Here is a 21,648-nt window from a genome sequence, read left to right on the forward strand (position 1 = left end):
CAATATGCAGAAACTAAAATCCTAGGCCCAGGTCTTTAGGTGCTGCAAATAGTCATAACTCCACTGAGATCCTGGATCCTAACTTTGACTTCAACAGAGCTATACCATTTTGCACCAGCTGAGGTTCTGGCCTTTAGTTTTGTTTTAAAGGGAAAGAAGTATCATGTGTCGGACAAAAATTGCTTAGGGTGCTATTTTAGTCCTTTAAAACTTTTAGTCAATCGAAGCAATCCTGGTTGTACACAAATAAGGAATGATTAACCATGGTTAAACTGGTTAAACTCACGCTTCCTGCACTGGATAGAGAAAATACATCCAGACATTTCCGTGTGTTAGATCTGAGGGGAAAAAAGGACTAGAGAACACAAAAGTGCAATAGAAGTGCAATGTGATACCTGAAGTTATATGGACCATGTCAACATACAAATAATATATTTTAGAAACAAGAGCCCAGTCATGCTTCCACTGAAGTCAGTGGAAATCTTCTATTGGCTTCAGCGGGAAGAAGAGCAGACCTCATTTCCTCCTTGGGTTTCTGATAACACTTTGAGATTAAGGTTTTCAAAGCTTCGTAGGGTATTTGGATGCCCATTTCCCATTACAATTAACTTAATGTATTTCAATTAATTTTAACAGGAGTTGGGCATTTTACTCACGAGGGGCTTTGAAAATCTCAGCCCCAATTATTTAAGCTGAAAGAATTCTAAACATTGAATTTACCATTCAGTATTTACACTATTTAAGTGTTTTTAATTTGAAAGTGAAAGTGGGTGTGTCAACAGGCTCTATGTTGGTTTCACTTTTCTTGGTCTCATCCCCTATCAGTATGTTCATGTGTTTGGGTTCCCAGCAGTGCAGGAAACTGTCTGAACCTTAATTAAACCCCACATTTTGGGGCCTAAATTACCTGACAGTGTTCTTTAGAAGGAATACACTTCAGAGGGTTCAAGAGTTAAACATTGATGTGAAAACCTGAGCAACATATTTCACCTGCTTTGTCAAATAAAATTGTTGAATGAAGAACCAAAAATAAAATGGGTGTTTTGCTTTGAGAAACAATATAATTTTGATGTTGAGGCTTAACAGAAGCTTTGACCTGACAATTATCATTAGACTCCTCACATACTGAACTTAACTATCTTACTTGATCATCAGTTCTGTCTTAAAGTGGCACTTTGGTCTGAAAAGTGACCATGTGATGTAAAAATGGCATTTCTGCTCACCTGTTCTGCTCCCTGGGTATTCAAAGTCCTCCCTGCTGCTGCTGCTGACTATTTGGCTAACACTCTTTAGCTTGGAAACAGCCCTTGCAGCTGTGTGAGTTTGAGCTGGATTCTATTCTGACTCATGCATCTTGACGAGAATCGCTAGCTAAGTCCCAGTAATGTGTTACTTATTACTGGTTTTGATGAAACAACTGGACTTGCTGATGCCAGACGGGGGTCAGTTAGAAGACCCATCTTTTTACTTGAAAATGTTGAGAGAGGCAATCCCTACAGAACCTTGCGGTGCCATTTTTACAGTTACTTTTCACAGGATACCTGCATATATGTTCTCAACATAATCTGACCAGTAGAAACCACTGGGGTAAGGCAGCAAGGGTCAATCACAGATCAGATATGAATGATGGACCTTGAGAATGATCCTCATGCAGGCAAACACCCTCTGAAGTCAAGAGTAGGATGGGGCCTTTGAACTTTTACTCCCAATAGATTCCTTGTGATGTTCCCCATAATGTCCAGGTTAGGCAAGGCTTAATTGGAGGGTGTATTTTACATGGCTCAAGGCTTTATCTTTAAATTATACTTCTCACCTCAGCTCTGCTTTAATTTATCATACTTCTGTATTTGTGAGTGTGCTGCTGTTTGTGATTTCACTTGATGGCAGCCTTCATCAGAGCTTATGCTATTGCTGAGGAACAAGGGGATGCTCAGGCAATCTATCTTCCATTAAGGGAAACCTCATCAGTCCGAAAAGCCTGTATTGCACTAGTAGCCCATCAGTCTAGACATCTGGTTGCTCCTTCTAAAACTGCTTGTTTAATTTAAACCCTGTAGGCCAGATTCTTAGCTGAATTAAATCAGCATAACTCCCGAGGCTTCAATGGAGCAATGCCAATTTACACAAGCTGAAGGTCGGGCCCCCAGGCAAGACTGATAAACAGACTCTTGATCCGGATCACCATTACAGTGGAATAAAAGTGAAGTGGGGTTATTGTGGATCACGTTGGTATAACAGAAATCAGAATCTGGCCCAGACTGTTTTTTTTTTTATTGATACAACATCTGATGGCTAACAAAAGGTTAATGTCACATATATTTAACTGGCTTCCCCTAATCTAATGTTCTCTCTATTGTACTAAATCAGCTGGGGCAGAGGCTGTGACAATTTGCACTAGCAAAGGGTCTTCTTCCACGTGATTTAGTGTAACAGACTCTCCATCTCAAATGGCTATAAATGATAGGAATTCCAGCAATCCAGTCTGGAGATGATGAGCACACAGATCACCATGGCCAGAGCCTTATCTGAGAGACAAGGGTGCAGTCTCCTAATAAGTGGAAGAGAGGGCAGCTCTCGACACTGCCACGGTCTGGTCAGTAAGTGTCATGGATGAATCCACAGGATCCTTGAGGTTTGCCCCACAGTGACCAATGTGGTGCAGAAGGGAGGGAAGCCAGGGTCATGGCTAGTTCTTCAAAGCACTTCCCCCATCCTGGCCAGCACCATTGTGTCTTGCCAAGGGGTAATTTGAGCCAGTTGTTCTTCTTCCAACTGTTGACGACTCTGTGACAGCATTGATGCCATCTGTGGAAAATGAACTACAGCTGGGTGTGACTGGAGTGCTGTCAGCTGCAGAATTCGGGCATCTCACTGCCACTCCAAGTAGTCTCATGTAGGTACTGAAGGGGATGGGGACAAGGTAGATCCCTGTCAGACTCCTCAGGTGGAGTTGTCACCATTCTGTCTTGTTGGAGATGACTGATTGGAGCCTCTGTAGTTATGTCAACACCTTCTCCAGCTCTGCCCTGAAAGTGGGCCAGCAGTTCCTTTTACTCAGCTGTGATGAAAGCTGTAAGGAAGGCACGTAGTAGGAGCACTGAGATATGATCTCTGTCCATTGCCATGTGGAGGTCATCCAGTAATGCTGCTAGGGCTGTCTCCATGCTGTGACCTGGTCTGAAGCCCAGTTGTGATGTATCCAAGGCAGTGACAGATGTCACAGGTTATTGGAGCTTGGTTGTCACTGCTCTCTCAGCAATTTTGCCTAGAAATGGGAGAGGATAGGTGGTTTGCATCAAGGACTGGGTTTTTGAGGTCTGGTCAGCCCATGGCATTTTTCAATGGGGTTGACGGGTTCTCTTCTCTAAAGGGTTGTTAAGTCCTGGTTGCTGCTGTGCAGATTTGTTCTTTGCTAGCTTTCACCATGCAGGAGGAGCAAGGATCTGTTTTCCAGGTGGTGGCAGCATATGTATTCTCACCATGTCTGATAGGGCCAAACACAGTCAGGCATGGTAGAGCAGCTAAAGCCATCTGCTCTGATGTAGATTTTTTTGCCTCATGGAGTTCATGTGGGTGAGCTTATCCGGGGAGTAGGAAGAGAGCTTTTCACAGAGGCCGATGCTTGTGTCCGACGTTTGCATTATGTAGTTGGGTTGATTAACCTGTACACTTGGTACAAGGGCTCTGCTGGCTGTGTGTTTATGGCTGCAGTGGCAGAGAAGGCATGGCTTCCTTTACCGGGGCAGTGCCTTCCTAGTGGCTGACAAATGAGAGACGTAAGCTTCATCTGTCTTGTCTCGGGTGAAACCTTTGTGTCTGAAACCCAGGCCTTCCTCCTGAATGGTACATCCTGCTTTCGCTGAAGTAAATGGGAAAACTTTCCTTGGCTTCAGCAGATGCAGAACCAAGCCTGCTATTTCCCTCTGCAACATACCATGCAAGTGTATCACCGCACCCATCGTCAAGGATGGTAGGGCTGAGCTAGCCCTGTCTGAGGATGCTATCCAAGTGTGGTGCTCCTGGGTGAGAAAAGGCACTCTCTTCACTTCATAGCCCCATTGTGCACTGTCAGCTTAAATTGTGAGGAGTGATATCAAACTAGTTTTGAACAATCGCCCTATAAATACAGCTGCATTTTAACATATTTTTAAAGTTAGCATCTGTTGGAGAAACAGTTAACGAATGACAGCTATTGTCATTGCACAAACAATCCATTATTGCACCACAGATTTGGAGTTTAAGGCTTACATACAATATTTTAATGATTTGACAAATAAGGAAGCTTCCATTTGTGGGTTGGGGGATCTGGCTTGGGCTGCATAGGGAATATTTTCAAAAGCACTTAAGTGACTTAATAACCTGAGTCCCATTTTCACGTGATTTAGGGCCAGGTTTTTAAAAGGTATTTTGGGTACCTCTATATTCAGACAGGTGCCTAGAGGGATTTTCTAAAGCACCATGGCAGCTTACTCATGAGTCATGACCCAGGGGACTTAGGTACCTAGGTGCTTTTGAAAATCTTACTAGCCACCTATCTGCCTAAATGCCTGCCCATAAGTTACTTCTGAAAATAGGTCTTAGGCTGCTTAATCACTTCAGCCCATCTCCTCAGCGGTATTCAGGTGCCTAACTCCCATTGATTGCAGATGTAATTTTGTACTTTCTGATGGAGTTTGGTTTGTAAAAACAAAATCTTAAGAAACATATTAAGTATGTATTTAACACCCTAAAAGGAGAACACAAGAGTGCATTTCCTCTGCTTTTTCCTTGGTAAGATCTACAACATGAGCAAAACAATGTAGTAACCTGTGGCTTGACCCTGGGAAGCACGGAGAGTCTGCAATCTTCACTGAAGTCAATGGGCCAAACTCTGAGGTTGTCACCTCACCTAGGCCTATGCACAGAGGGAACCCTACATGCAGAAATCTCAATATATGCAAAAGGAGGTCCATTCACCTTTACTGCAGTGTCTGCTGTCCCCCCATACCCTGCAGAATGCACCTGGACCTGCGAGGGGAGAGTGGGCAGGGTGGGGGAGTGGGGGAAGGAGCAGAATGTGCATCATTCCCCAGGAACCCTTTGGAGCTCAGGGAAGAAGATGATGTAATCTCAGGCCATGTTATATCCCACCCCTCTCCTCTCACACTGGGCATGCCCCTTTAAGGGGTGGACGAAGCAAGTGCTGGTGGTGGGAGCTCTGTCAAGCAGCTCCATTGGAGTCACACAGCCAAGGTGCGTGGGCTGCTGGAGACCCAGAGCTGCAGTTAAACCATGGGGCAGCTGTGTGGGTGGGTGAGGGACCTTTAAGGATCCTTAGAGCTTGTGGATGGGGCCTGCAGCATATTCCATAGAGGGGAGGAATGACTGGAAAGAAATCTCCAGAAAGGGAACCTCCTCTCCCTTTAAGCATCTTTCAGTGGATTTCTCCTGGGGAGGGGCAGTTTCTACTTATTCCTTACTGAAGCGAATCCCAATGGCTTTGGAGAGAATGTCTGGCCCCTCAGGAGTTTTGGGTACCAAGTATCTCTTTGAATCTATTAGGGCCGATCTAAAGGCCTTTCAGATCATTGGAAAGATTTTGCTGACTTCAGTGGGCATTGGACCAGGCCCCTAGTTCTCACGGCAGTCACATTCCCTGGGGGACCTATTATAACAAAGGGCATAGTGATGGCCCGCCTGGCAGCAGCTGGCTGCGGCGATACAATGTGCTATGCAGCCTCCTGGCCTGCAGACTAGACTGAACTCTTCCAGCCAAGAGGAGCTAGCCAAACTGGTTTTTACCCAGAAAACCATCTAAATACCTACTATTAAAAAGATGCATTGGCCTCTTTCCTCTGTAGTGATGATCTCAAAGACATTTGCTTACAGGTGCCAGAAAGTGAGTTCTGCTCTGTGCTATTGAAACTGAAGTTGGCTCAGAAGAATGTCTCTAGTAAGGTGTCTACAACATCAAAGCAAACACGTTGTCTAGAAAACCTACAAACAGAAAAACCCAAAGGGGGTTGAGTGGTTGGAAAGATTAGCTATGCTGTTAGCCACCCATTGGAAAGATCAATGTAATGTTCTTTGTCTAGATGGCACCTAATAATCTTAAGTAATTTATGCCATCAGGTCAGCTGAAAAAAGATCACACAGCTGTGTTAACGAATGCTTTCATTCATCTGATAATCTGCTGAGACATCCATGAGTTACCCACACTGCAGTAACTGTAGAGTTTGAAAAGCCATCCTAGGTATATTTTGCCCAATTACACATAATAAGTATATCACAATTTAAAAAACAAGTTGCAGCAATTATTATTAGAATGACACACTGCTAAAAATGACACAGACATAATGAAAATGCATTTAACATAGTGCCATAATTACAATATTTGGTTTGCAACATGACCAGTCTGTTTTACTTGAGAAAGCTGTAATCGAAAATTAACAGAGTAATTTACTGAAGCACTTAAAACACGACCATAACCATTTTAAGGAAGCTTTTATGTTGTCTGAGTCTTTCCAGTTGTGTTGACTGGCTACATACCTGATCATACAATGTCCATGTATGTTCAATGGGAATTTAGTACTGAGATTCCTGGATTATAAAGTGGTCAAATGGCCCAATCCTGCAACCCTTATGTATGCAATCCTTGCTCAAGTGAGCAGCCAATGGGACTACACACATGACTAAGGACTGCTTGTATGTACAAGGCTTTTCAGGATCTGACCCTAAATGACAGAGGTCCGAGAACAAAGAATTTTCAAGAGACAAAAATATGGCGAATGGAAAATAGCAGTTAGATTATAACATGCTGCTTTAGCAGTTAGCAGAGTCAGTGGAAAAATCCCATTGAGCTTTTCAGATAAGGCCTTATGGACACAGGTTGAGGTTTTCAAGGGCCCCGAAGGTTGTTAGGCACCAAAACCCTATTGAAATGTAATGCGAGGTAGGCTCCTAATTCCCCTAAACCATTTTGAAATTCCCAGCCTGATTCTAGTCTGTGCTCTCATGTGTGGCACAACTTTAATGAACTGCACTTGAACATTTAAGATCCATTCATGGAGAGAGAAAGAGCATCTGTAAATTTCCTAACCCGTCTGTGGATGTTTGAGCACTGCAGTAAGGTCTCGATTGACTGGAATGAGAATTGCAAGGATAGACTCACTTGGATATTTACAGGCTTTCACTCACGATATTTGTGCTTATTGAATTATTTTAAAAGTGCAGTTCGTTTCTATGCATCATAAAGGATACATGTTACTTATGCAGATACTGTATCTGTTTTGACACAGCTAATCTTTGATTTCTGAGACCTCAAAGTCTCTTTGCTGGTATTATTCATGAAAAGTTAAAGCTGCGCAAACTTGATTCCAATAAAAATCATATGTGAAAAAATGATTTATCTAATGCTTTAAGGGTGAAACTCTACATATGGCTTATGAACCACTTAAGTTCCACTCAAGCCCTCAAAATTGGGCTGAAATTGGACTTAAATGGTGCATAGACTTTGTGCTGCCCGATACAGAGGCGTGAATTCTGTACTAAAAGAAAACAGGCTTAGGAAGTATTCTCTCTTTGATTCATTCCTGACACTCCCATTATGAATGTTGGCAGGAGCTCTGTGCATGGCGGGAGAGGAGAACGTATCCCTTACTTTGAAATGTGTTTTTCCTAGGATATGATTCTGTAATTTATTATTCTGGATTTTACTGGTGTCTAAAGTAGAACTTAGTGAAACCCCAAAGCAAATGAAACTCCAATGAGTTTTGTCTGGTTTCGATGTAAAAAGCTATAAAACAAGGCTCAGATTCATTCTAAAAGGCCATGAACCATAGTACACTTTCCAGTACAGTCAGTTTGGAGTTTGGAATGAAACACAAAAGTGGGTGTGTTTCAGAAGTTTTCACTTTGGTTTCAGATATTTCACACTGCTTTACTTATCAGCTATTGCAGGGCAAACATGAAAGGCCTGAACTGTGGCTTTGACAAGCAGGTATACATAATGGTTATGGGCCAAATCCGGCTTGTTTTGCTTATGCAAGTAGTGCCAAGAGGTGTTTTCAGCGCCCATGGAATGTGGTATCGGGCTCTAGACATGTATTTGCAGTGCCAACTCCTGCCTGCTACAGTCACACCTATAGCCCCTTTGACTTCAATTGAGAGTTTTGGATGCACAAGGAAGGCATGATCAGAAATAGCCTCTTATTAGCTGAGGAGCTTAAACAATGTTTATATTGTGGGTTAAAAGCCTTTGTTAGACTGTTAGCAAAAAAGTGACACAAGGCAACAACCACAAAGCCGGCGTAAATTGTCCCAGATCCATTAGGATCTGGTCCCAAACCTCTCACTTCCTTGTGATCTTTGGCATAATATCATAAGCACATTCCCACGTTTCGCTTTAAAGAAAAATACTGGCAACAGCTCTGTCAAGAAGCTCCTCCTTTCATTCGTTTGTGATACAGAGCAGCTTCCCCAGGCATCAGAATTCCACAGTGAAAGAACTGCCTTATTACCAGGAGTTGCCAATGTTACACAGAAGTGGCACTGTACATCCTGGGACCCAGAACTGAAAATTCCCTTTTTAGACTTAATAAGACGGTAATTTCATGGTGACTCACTGATCAAATATATGAGGTTTTGCTCTTAAAAAAAAAAGCGAGGAGGGAAAAATACTTTCCGTTTAGATTACACTATAATGTTGCACTCATTTTAACATCATAAAAGAAAAAAAATTACAGAAGAAAAGGGCTGTTATGTTATCTACTCCATTCCTTAATATGCAAAATTGTTCCGGATGCTTTTTTCTGTAGCATAGTGTTGTCAAGTGTCTAGAAAACATTCTCCACTAGTGTTTCATGTTCTGTTCTATTCAAAGATGTACCGAAGCCTCACAGGGGAGGCTGGTATGAGATAGGGCCACAGGAATTAACAGTACATTAGGGAATTTTTTTTTGGAGATACCATTTTGTTGCTACTGTGGGACTGCAGCAAAATGGATGCTTCTTAATTTTATTGAAAACATTCCATTTACTGGTCATCAGGATTACAATGGGCAAACAGTGTCATTTTCCCCATGTTTATATTAAACACATCCTACTCTGGTTTTGCCCATATCAGAGCCGCACACTGAGCTCCCTTTTAAGCCTATAAGCTTCTATACTGTACATCATAATGAGCTATATTTTGCCATCACTTTTCATGCAGAACCCTCTTTGCCTTCAGTCAGAGTTCTGCCCTGGGAATGATGGAAGAGTGCATCTGATGCATCTCTCTTTTATTTTTCTCTGTTGTTTGGGATTGCTGCCTGCTCTTGAATCATAGCTAGAAAGGGAAAAATCATACAGCGCCTGCATAAATGGTACTGCATTTTAAACAAAGTATTCAGGGACACATTCTCCCGCATTTGTGCGATATTACGGCATGATCCAAAGCCCATTGAAAGATTTTCATTGACTTCAGTGGGTGTTGGAACAGGTCCCTTTACATGAATGAGTGCCATATACACAAAGATCAAAGGCAAAATAGTCCCCCCATATGCTTATCGTAGATCACTTTATTACAGAAAGAGGTTAGAGACAGTGAGACTATGGCAGATCTCACCTCAGACACAAATGCACACAAGTGTGTTTTAAGAGCATTAGTGATTATTTATAATTGCACATAATTAATACACTTCTCTGAGAGTGCTTTTATTTTTTGACTGAAGCAATTTGAACTTACCTCCTTGCTCATCCAACATAACCAAAGTCCTGATACCAGCATCTTTACTCTACATTCCAGTAATGGAAGCAAAATGAGAAGAGAGAGAGAGAGAGAAAGAGAGAGATCAGCGAGGGAACAATTAACCCTAGATTTGGGATTTAGGAAGACAAAGGAAAAACAGTGAAAGGTATGGCAAGGCCATAAGGGGCTAGTTGAATAATTGGAAGCCTTCATGTGAATGAATACAGTAATGGAAACTGAGCATTCTCCATGGCCCCATAACCCATGTTGTACTCACTAGGGTACAGAGCTACTACAAAAAAATGGAAAATTCCAGGGCTGCATTTGGAAATTAACATTTTAGACAACAGCCATTTTCTTAACAGAAGGATTAATCTTCAGGTTCCACAGGAGGCCAGGTACATGTTGCAAACGTGCATTCATTCCCCAAGAGAAATTCCAAAGGAAAACATCTTGCACATGAATAAATACTGGTAAAGTATGAGGGTGGAAGCAACTGTATGAGGCCATCAAGACATATTACTCTCCCTCACTATATATTAGGAAACCTTTCATAAAGCTGGTTAATACTCAAGATGAAAACAGGCAGTCCTCAGACTTATGACGCAGTTGGTTCCTGAAAATCGCATTTTAAGTCAAAAACGTCGTCACTCGAATTTCCCAGGAATAATGTCGGATTGAGCGTTGTAAAGTCGAAACCGGCGTTGTAAAGTCGAAACACAATCACAATTTATAAACGTACGTGCCATTCATCGTAACTCGAATGTCGTAAAGTCGAGGACTGCCTGTATGAATCATTTTTTGGTACAAAGGTTTAACAGATGTAGGGGCTGATCCAAATCTTATTGGAGACAATGGAAAGTCTCCTGTTAACCTCAGTGGGCTTTGGGTCCAGACTTCCATGGGAACAGTTAGGCCAATGCTGAGCCCTTTTAAAAATCCCGCTAAGTGTACAGATGGCAAAGTGCCCTTTACAAACACGGCTTTTGCCATTATTGTTATTGATTTGGAAGGAGATAAATTATATTGTTGGTTTTTCAACACTAAACTATACCATAGACCTGAAAGGCATTTTTTTAATTACTAAGGATAGGCTAGACTCTTTTTGCTCAGTGCAATAATAGTCATTGCGTATAACTGAGGGTCTGAAAATGCTCATGCCTGTTGCAGTTCAAGAGCAGAGGAACTAAGTTCTTTATGGCCCTACATGGTAATATTGACACATTGCCGGGAAATAAGGGCTGCCAGCAAGGGGCCCCAAGCAACTATTTTCTGCACAGTTTAACTGCCTTCCCGGTATCTATTAACTGAGTATCACAATACCGCTGTGAGGGAGATAAGGATTATTACCTCCATTGTGCAGCAGTATAAGGAGACTGAATTCCTTGCCCGGGAACTCCGCGGCAGCTGCTAGGAATAGAACCTCCTAGTTTTGTGTCTCAGCCACACCACCATCCTCCCTCCCTGAGGCTACCTAAGGGCTCAGTCCACCAACATTTAATATCCCCAGACAGAGACTTCTTCCCAACTGCTTTTTTGCCACTATCAGCTCCTGGTCACAATGATGTCCTTGCTGCCTCTTGGGATGTCAGCAGCTTGGTCCACCCTCCCTCAGTGCTGAGCAGCCCTACGCAGTCTGGCTGCACATTCAGCGCATTGGTTCAGCTACGTGACTGAGTTTCTGAGACTCAAGGATTGTTCAGAGGCAATGGCCCGTCCCCTCCACTCAGGCCCCTCACAAGCGATGCGAGGACCTCTCCTGCTGACCCTAACTGTCAGCTCCACTGTAGCCAGCAGGTGGCTGGAGGCCATCATATCTGTGAGTTGCCTTTTTTTCCCCCTCCCCCTTTCCTTTCCTCCAAGAGGGGGTGAGGCTGGAGAGATGAGGGGCTAGCCCTATGCCTCCTCTCCATCCTCCCTTTCTTCCTGCAGCAATTCATTTCAAGTCCGTTTGTAGGCAATAGTGAGGTGGACATTTGCTGCTGCCCTATGCCCCTGTTCTCTGGCTCCTTGATGTCATTTATACTCTGACATGGGCCCTCTCCACATGCTGGTCCCCCAGGGCGTGCAGTTGTCCTGTAAAGCCCGCTGTTTTGTGGCGTGACAAGTGGTGTCCGTTTTCAGCAAAGCCAGTCACTGCCAGGCTTAGAAATGCCAAATGCAGTGAAAAACATCCTTGCCAAATACCATCTGCAGGGGCTGACCTACTCAGGTGAGACCAGTAGCGTGCCTGGGAGTTGTGCCTGGAGAAAGACTCCATGATTTGCCTTTGGTGACAAGTCCATCTGTTCAAATCCTTGCACTGAGGAAAATGAGTGCAACTTTCTTCTGCCTACCTGACCTTAGCTGCCGTTTCTGTTGATCAAGCAGAATTTAGTCTGTGTTTATTACCAAGGAGGCCTGTTCCACAGGCTGCCACAGGGTTAATACAGATGTGATCAACCAAGAATTTATTAAACGCGTGCACAGTGGATATATTTGTGTGTATTCTGGGCCTGATGCAAAGCCCACTGAAACTAAGAGGAAGGTTCCCGCAGGTTTAGATGGGAGCTGGATCAGGTGCTAGGTGATCATCTACTCATACCCCAACATTCTTTTATCATTTGTTTTCAGCTGTCCACCCCGCAGACAAGGCTAAACGGCTAGGCCCACATTTTCAAATGAGCTCAGCTCCCTTACAGGGACTTAAAGAAGAGCCAGATTTTCACCCAGCTCCTCCCAGTGTGATGCTGTGGGTGTGCCGCCCAGGCTTCAGTATGGGCTAGTCACTTCAGTAATTACCCAAGGTCCTGGATACAACCTGTGCGGAAGCCCCATGCTGCTGCCGGTACATGAATGAGCTCGATTAAAGCAAGCTTGGCTAGGTCGACAGGTGCTGCACTCACATTCCGGCTTGCAGCACGGACAGACCCTGTGACAGTGTCGGACATCTCTGGCCAGAGTTTCGTAACTGCTCAATGGCCAATGTGTCCCCAACGGGCTGCGGTTCTTTTCTGGAGACAGGCTCATTGATTTTGGTGCCAAAATGCAGATGAGCGTCTTTGAAAATCTGGCCCTCAGTCTCGGCAAACTGAGGATTCATGTGAAAATGTGAAACCCTCCTTGATTTAGAAGAACGAACACTAGCATTCACGTTAGCAGGAGCAGAGGGCAGCCAGTGTGGAGTGCTGTTGAAAATCCCGCAGGAGATTTAGTTTCTTGATATATGCAGGATCAGATTCTTGAAGTATCTCAGACCAGAGAGGTATAGCCTATACACAGGACACTACAATGTGCATGGGTCTCCTTTTGTTGAAGTATCATGAAACCAGGTTTTCCAAATCTGGGCTAACTAGTTAAAATATGCAACTGTCTCTTCTCAGTAATACTTGGACTACCTTTGTTTTCCCATTGTACCTGAGAAGAGCATTTGGACCAACATGCTTTGCCATGGCATTATTAAAACCTGAACGTTTTATATGTCTGGTCTTCAGAAAAATAAATCAGAGACTCTAGAGCTTTTGTAAGGTATTGAACTGGTGGGTCTGGAGGCTGCAATCCTTTGTTTAGCCACAAGACAGGTACATCATAGGCAGCAGAAGGATAATCTCTTCAATACATTTCTCAACCCTAACTCTAGAAATGAGGAGTTCAGTCTCCATGACCATACAGTCTTTGGCCTATGCTGGGAATGCCAAGATGCCAATTAGAGCAAATTGCCATAGTATTTATTGTGATGTGGACATATATCCACTAAGGACAGGCCTGACACCACCCACACATTTCACATAAACCACCGAACAGCCATCAGATGGTATTGACCAAAGTCCCTTTCACAAATGGAACTTCTATGGAAGCCAATTAGAGTTTTTTGAATGGAAAAACTATGTCATCAAGCACTTGAGCTGAATTTGAACTGGTAACTGATTAGTTAGACATTAATTGCATTAATAGAATAGAAACGAATAGAAAACAAAAAATGTATAAGAGCAAAAAGTTCTTATTCTTCCATTATTCAGTACTACTAAGCTCCAGCATTCTGAGTACTAATGAAGTAGCCTTTTCATAAAGGCGCTCATTCAGCAAAGAATTTAAACGTGTGCTTAACTTTAAGCATGTGAATCAATCCATTGCTTAAAGTGAGGCACATGCTTAAATGTTTTGCTGGATCTATTTCCTGATTAGAAAAGTACAATCTGGAGTGGCGTATGATTTTAAATTCTATGGGTCAAATTCTGCTCTTGGATAGATCATTGTAAACCTGGCATAACTTCAATGAAATCAGTGTAACCAAGAGCAGAATTTGACCCTGTCAGTGACTATGACATACACTACCCTCTATTTTTTGTAATGTTAACAATAGTTTTTTATTACAGTCTGAGTCAAAGCCCATTGAAGTCAATGGAAAGACTTCCACTGAAGTTTCCACAGCACTTTGAAGGTGAAATGCATTGGTATATAACTGCTAAGTATTATCATTATATGGCTTAATTTCCCAAGGAGGGAATGAAACTGGGAAGGACAATGTAAAACTACTCAAAAGCCCCATCAATCGTTTCAGAAACAGAGTGGCCCTGATTCTTCCTTGCTTTGCACTTTGTACAGACATTCACACCTGTGCTAAGTGGCTGTAAAAAGGACCTTTTCTGATATAGTGGAGGTCTACACACACTTCTCCTTTGCACAGGTGCAGAGGACAACATAAGGTGCCAGGCACTGAGGAAATCTAGCCCAGAAAATATATCAGCAAGTGAATCAGAAATACAGGAAATGTTTTCCATATGTTTCAGTAGGTACATTGAAAAACAAATATATGCTTGATCATGACCAAATACTATAGCAGACATAAACACCCAGTTAAATAAAGAATTCTACTTCAATCAATATGGCTTATAGACTTTATTCTGAATAAATTAATGCAGACAATTATCTACCAGGACAGGCTGACATCGCTAGCAGTTCACAAAGACACTAAAGGGAAGTGTCAATACCCTAAAGACAAAAGTCTGGCTAACAAAGTATTTCGTAGTCATGCATTATAGTATATTTCCTCAGACCCTTTTTCGAGATAGCAGTAGCTCTATGCAGTAGAGTATTGTCTTTCCAGGTCTGAGTAAAGGAATTAATCCATTCTCTCACTACTAGAATTCACCTGATAGTCCAGAACATCAGCTGGTATAAGTCAATGTAGTTCTACTGAAGTCTGTGGGCTGGATCCTCAGCTGGCAGAAACCAATATAGCTCCAGTGACTTCAAGGCAGCAATGCCAATTTACACCACCAAAGGATTTGGCCCTGCACACTTACAGTTGACACGAAAATTCATCGATTCCAAGGCCTGAAGGACCATTGTGATCATCTAGTCTGACCTCCTGTGTAACTCAGGCCAGAGAATTTCTCCAAAATAACTCCTAGGGCAGATCTTTTAGAGAAATGTCCAATTTTGAAAAATATGTAAAAATAATCAGTGGTGGAGAATCCATCATGACCCTTGGTAAGTTGCTCCAGTGGTTCATTACTCATCATAAAAAATTTACACCTTATTTCTAGTCTGAATTTGTCTAGCTTCAGCTTCCAGCCACTGGATCATGTTAGACCTTCCTCTTGATAGACTGAGGAGCCCATTATTCAATATTTGTTCTCTATGTAGGTACTTTTAGGCTGTAATCAAGTCACTTCCCTTAACCTTCTCTTTGTTAAGCTAAATAGATTGAGCTCCTTGAGTCTATTGCGATAAGGCATGCTATCTAATCCTTTAGGATCCAGCTTCATTTTGGGGCAGATAACTTGCTTCCACAGAGATACATTAACTAAGTAAAACTCTTTCTTGACTAGAGGCCCAATCCAAAGCCCAGTGAAATCAAAGGGATTCTTGCAATGGATCAGGCCCTACATTGTCCAGAATGTTATTTTATGTGGTGCTTGTTAGGCTACCACTGAGGAACATTCAGAATGAAAGAGCGATATCATGGGGAAACATTTCCCTATTACAGATGAGGGCATGTTAATGTACATGAAAGTCAGCTAAAATAGTGACCCTACACTAAGCATCCAGTTTGAAATGGCATCATAGCATTATCCAATGAAACAGTTATACTTTACAGTTTCCATTCTGAAATGTCAATGAGCTTAAATGTAAAACCAAATCTTATAATAACATGAGAAAACAGCCCCATTTGGTTTGGGGTTTACAAAGCAGCTCTTATGTCTCCATTAGAAAAGCCTGTTGAGAGTCCTTGGTTTAAGTTTAGAGGTGAGAGCAACAAGGATGGTGTTATGGTGAGCGTCTGCTATAGGCCACCAGACCAGCAGGATGAGGTAGATGAGGCTTTCTTCAGACACCTAACAGAAGTTCCCAGATCACAGGCCCTGGTTCTCATGGGGGACCTCCATCACCCGTACATCTGCTGGGAAAGCAATACAGCAGTGCACAGACAATCCAGGAAGTTTTTGGAGAGTGCTGGGGACAACTTTCTGGTGCACCTGCTGGAGGAACCAACTAGGGGCCGTGCTCCTCTTGACCTGCTCCTTACAAACATGGAATAATTGGTAGGGGAAGTAGAATTGGGTGGCAACCTGGGCAGCAGTGACCATGAGATGGTCAAGTTCAGGATCCTGACAAAAGGAAGAAAGGAGAGCAGCAGAATACAGACCCAGGACTATAGAAAAGCAGAAATTGACTCCCTCAGGAAACTGATGGACAGGATCCCCTGGGAGGCTAATATGAGGGGGAAAGGAGTCCAGGAGAGCTGACTGTATTTTAAAGAAGCCTTATTGAGGGCACAGGAATGAACCATCCTGATCAGAAAGAATAGCAAATATGGCAGGCAACCAGCTTGGCTTAACAGAGAAATCTTCGGTTAGCTTAAACACATAAAGGAAGCTTACGAGAAGTGGAAACTTGGACAGATAACTAGGGAGGAGTATAAAAATATTTCTTGAGCATGCAGGGGTGTAATCAGGAAGGCCAAAGCACAATTGGAATCACAGCTAGCAAGGGATGTGAAGGGCAACAAGAAGGGTTTCTACAAGTATGTTAGCAACAAGCAGAAGGTCAGGGAAAGTGTGGGACCCTTACTGAATGGGGGTGGCAGCCTAGTGACAGATGATGTGGAGAAAACTGAAGTACTCAATGCTTTTTTTGCCTCAGTCTTCACAGACAAGGTGAGCACATCCAGACTACTGCACTGGGCAGCACAGTATGGGGAGGAGGTGAGCAGCCCTCAGTGATGAAAGAACAGTTTAAGGACTATTTAGAAAAGCTAGACATGCACAAGTCCAAGGGGCTGGATGCAATGCATCCAAGGGTGCTGAGGGAGTTGGCTGATGTGATTACAGAGCCATTGGCCATTGTCTTTGAAAAATCCAGGCAATCGGGGGAGGTCCCAGATGATTGGGAAAAGGCAAATATAGTGCCCATCTTTAAAACAGGGAAGAAGGAGAATCCGGGGAGCTACAGACCAGTCAGCCTCACCTCTGTCCGCGTAAAAATCATGGCGCATGTCCTCAAGGAATCCATTTTGAAGCACTTGAAGAGGAAGGTGATCAGGAACAGTCAACATGGATTCACCAACGACAAGTCATGCCTGACCAACCTGGTAGCCCTCTATGATGAGATAACTGGCTCTGTGATTATGGGGAAAGCGGAGGATGTGATATATCTTGACTTTAGCAAAGCTTTTGATACAGTCTCCCGCAGTATTTTTGCCAGCAAGTTAAAGATGTATTGATTGGATGAATGGACTTCATGGTGGATAGAAAGCTGGCTAGATCGTTGGGCTCAACGGGTAGTGATCAATGGCTCGATGTCTAGTTGGCAGCTGGTATCAAGCAGAGTGCCACTGTTGGACTGTGGTAGGAAATCTGAAACGCCTTCTGTAGTCACCTTAATGGAAATGATGCTCAGATCACTGTGAGAGATTTCTCCTGATGTTTCAGACTAACCAGTGCTATATTTAGAAAGTTCTTTGACTGAATGGGAAGCTCCTCTATGAGACGAATAAAAGCCAGATCCTGTGTTCTACTGAGCTCTTCCCATGAAGTGCTGGGCTCCTATATGGACTGATCAGCAAACTCAATATTCCCAGTCTTTTTCCCATGGAGATCAATTACTGTTATTTAATATTTGCATTCCAGTGGCAGTCACAATAGGCTACTCCACACATGCAGGAAGATATAGTCAGTGGATAGGTCACTGGATTGGGATTCAAGAGACACAGGTATGATACTTACTGACTGGGACAAGTCACTTGCTATCTCTGTGCCCTTTGTTGTCTAGGCTATTTAAGCTCTTTGGGGTAGGCCCTGTCTGTTATTCTGTGTTTGCAAGGCTCATTTAAGTAGAGTAGAAAGGTTGGCAATAGGAATGGAGAGGCTCAAGGGTAGAACTAGAGAAGAGGAAGGCGAAGGATTGATTGCATAAGGCATGTTCACTGAGTGAAGTGGTGGAGGGAGGAGGTGGTAGAGGGACAGGTAAATGGGTTACGGTGGGGTTGTTTCAGGATAGGGGAGAGAAAAGCCTTCTTGAATTGTGAAGGAACAAACCGAGAGAGAGAGCTGAAGTAGGTGGGCGGAGAATTACAGTTGTGGTGTTTACTGATCAATAGGTGTCGGACTCCACAATATAAGGCCCAACTCCATTTGAGCTGAAGTCAAAGGCAAACCACCACTGATTTCAATGAGGGTAGGAAATGAAGGCTGGAGCTTATGCCAGCTTATAAACGTGTGACTCAAGGCTATTTCTTTCCCTTTGTGTTTGCTTGGAACTCCCACTGTTGTCGATGCAAAGCAGGCATGGGGGTCGAAGGTGTCCTGCAATAATAAGCATGTCAAAATTGATGACTTATTAATGTCTGAGGGCCATAAACAAAGTCTAACAGCCTTGTTTGAAATTATACATCAGGTGACCAGGGGACCTGATGGCTGATTGGTGGTATGAATCCAATGTCCCAGATTATAAAACCCTCCACCACGATTAGGATGAATTGGCACCCGAGTGAACTACCCTTTCCCTCCCAGAAAATCCCCACCTGGTGAGGATTGAGGCATATTAGCAGGGTAGACTGAGCAAACTTCCACTCTCACTCCCAGTGCTGTGGATGATCAGAGGCCTTCTGTCTCCTGTATTCTCAATCTGCCATCTTTCATGAACCCTAACATTCTCTATTAACAACATTCCAAGAGAAGATAAAGAAGCATTGCCTAGATTCTGTGGTGACTGGGGCTCTACAAAGACCCGAAATGGATGAACAGATACATAAGGAGCCAGTCACACCATTGCATTTCTCCCCATTGACTTCTGTGAAGTTTATCGGCTTCCTGCAGCTTGATGCCACTGTGGGTATCGGGCCCACGGTGACCAACCAGAGGTCATGTACAAAGGGCGTTTCATTGCTTTATCTTGAATATTTCAATTCAACCAAAATTAAAATATGGACATAATACAGTTCCCCATTAACTATAGTAGTTATCCTGCAGTTCAGTTGAGTCTTTCAACTGCTTGATCAACTTTATCAATGGCTACACCACATCTTGTCTAGACTAATTCCCAGGAACACCTTTTGAAAATGCCCCATTTTTGATGGTCACAAAAACCTATGGAGATGCCCTTGGTGTGTGAATATTGGCAAGTGGCTCAGGCCTTTGCTTGTGTCAGGCTTTCCCATACTCTATCTACAAAGGAAGGGAGGGTAAAGCATAAGTCCTTACCTCTTCAACAAGCTGCAGCATACGACGGGTGCTTTCAAGTGACTGGAAAAAAAAAAAACAGGAGAAAAGCAAGTTAGATTTGGCAAATGCCATTTCCATCACTAGTGTGCAGGCATGTATCAATGTCATGAATAGCCTCATATAGAAGTCTTTGAGTGCTTCTTTCCTCACTCTCTAATGGCCAGATTACAGCTATCCCAGCGTGGGAGTGCAAGGAGGGAAGACGGCGTCTCTCCAGGCACTCCGGCCTGGGAGGTAGCCGGAATTCTGCAGCTAGCACTCTCTAGCAGTAACACTGTTGGCAGTGATGAATGCTCCCATAAGGAGAGGATAGCCCTGGCCTTGCCCTCCTTCCCCATCTAAAGGTGGGGCCTGGGCTCTGAGACCTTCTGCCCCAGCCAGGTTTCAAAGCCTGGGCTTCAGCCCAAGGCCAAATGTCTACACTGCTATTTTTAGCCCTGCAAGCCTGAGTCAGTTGACCCGAGCCCTGAGTCGCGGTGCTGCAGGTTTTTCTTTTCAATGTAGACATACCCTTAGATCCTAACTCTGCCTTACCTCACTCAAGTATCACTTCCATTTTTTCCACCGCCAATACCCTGAGAGTTGAGATCTGCTGGACCACTTGAGCTAACCAACCCTTGGTTTAAACAAGGGTAGATGGGTGGCAGGGCATTTTCAAGGAGGGACCCTTGATGCTGGGATATTTTTCGTGTTCGGATATCCTAAGCCTGTTGACCTACAGGATATGGTGCTAGATGTATGTTTTGCTACAGCTGTGCACATTTCTGGATGTAGCCTGTGGACAGCAAGATGAACCTCAAGTGTTTCCACCCTCCTCGTTTGCCATTGGTTTTACCTCATCCGCCAGCTGGTCAGCACGCCGCTGCATTTCTTCCAACTCATTGCGCATATCAAGTTCTTCTGCCATTTTAGCTGTGAGTCTGTCTGTCGAGGCTTCAGACCAAGGGTTTGTGTTTGTTCTGCCCGTGAGTCTGCAAGACAGCAAATTGGGGGTTAAACACTGGGGTTAAACTTGCTGCACTCTGCAGATTTGTGCTTAAATGTCAATCCCCTCAAATGTTTTTATATGAGTGCTCTCGCCAGCAATCTTTCATCAGGGCTGGTGATTCTTACAAATGAAAGAGTGCTCGTGGATTGTTCAAGGTGATGTTCTATTCCTGGGCTATTAGTCACTCTCTTGTATAGGAGCAAGGATGGATCCTCGCTGCCTTCCCTACAGAGAAATTAATTCATTTGTATTTTCTACCTGGCACGCTTCAACTGCCATTAAGCACCAAACCCTTATAAAATGCAGAATCAGAAGGGACGACTTGTAAGTAGACATGGGCTTGAGCTGCATTCAAACTTCTCTGAAGTTGAAAGGGTTCAGCTCTGACAGAAGAGAGCACTCCGGTCAGCATAATTACTCCACCTCGGTGAGAAGCGGATGCTATGTCGGCGGAAGAGCGTCTCTCACCAATATAGTGCCGGTGTGGACAGCGTGAAACTTGCATAGCTCATGGGGGGAGGGGAGACTTTTTCACACCTAGGAGCGAAGTAAATTATATCGACTCATGCTGTAGTGTAGACCTGCCCTAGGTATATTTGCCTTTATTTGCCTTTTAGGACAGGGAAGGAGTATCTGACAGAGAGCCAGATCCTTAGTTAAGCTGTAAATCTGTGTCGTGCCATAGTAGCTTGCAGATAATGGAGCCTGATTGATTTTCACCAGCTGAGGATTTGGCCCAGAAACTCCATCTCAGAAACCTGAGCCAGTCAAAACTACACTGGATGAATTTTTAAAGGCCTGGCAGGGGGTTGTACTATATCACCCAGCTCGCCTTTTCTATCATTGCGTCTAGAGGGGCCAGATTCTGATCTTGATTACTCTTGTCTAAATCCAGAGTAAATCCACTGAACTCACCTGTACCTGAGATCAGACCCCCATCCATTGAATCTAGTTTAGGAAGATATTAGCTTTTATTATAAACCAAAAGACACAACGTGGCTTCTATTGCTGACTTGAAAAGGAAAAGTGGGGCCATCCATCACCTCTGAAGTCTGTAGAACATCATCACTGTTTTATTTCTCTGCCTGATTGAAGCATGACGCGTTGAAAATTAGTGCTCAGCGAGGGTTTGTCGCTTAGAGGAAGCACTAATCCAGCTGGAAGGAGAGGCAGAGGGCTGCGAATAACTGCTATGAAGCACTGGCCATTTCATTCAATTACATAATAACATAACATAAGGATGGC

The 21,648-nt window shown here is 43.5% G+C and overlaps 1 protein-coding gene across 3 annotated transcripts in view; it reads right to left on the bottom strand.

The window, feature by feature from the left end:
- Window positions 1-21,648, bottom strand: part of SNAP25 (synaptosome associated protein 25) — a 92,665-nt gene that overhangs the window by 16,652 nt on the left and 54,365 nt on the right. For all 3 annotated transcript variants that reach the window (XM_073339619.2, XM_073339617.2, XM_073339618.2), the window contains exons 2-4: window positions 20,251-20,386; window positions 19,395-19,436; window positions 9,706-9,754 (exon numbers count right to left, since the gene is read on the bottom strand). In XM_073339619.2, coding sequence (XP_073195720.1) covers window positions 9,706-9,754; window positions 19,395-19,436; window positions 20,251-20,322 — 163 coding nt within the window. In that variant the 5' untranslated portion in view covers window positions 20,323-20,386. The remainder of the gene's footprint in view (window positions 1-9,705; window positions 9,755-19,394; window positions 19,437-20,250; window positions 20,387-21,648) is intronic.

Source organism: Lepidochelys kempii, chromosome 3 (genome assembly GCF_965140285.1).
Source record: "Lepidochelys kempii isolate rLepKem1 chromosome 3, rLepKem1.hap1, whole genome shotgun sequence".
NCBI lineage: Eukaryota > Metazoa > Chordata > Testudines > Cheloniidae > Lepidochelys > Lepidochelys kempii.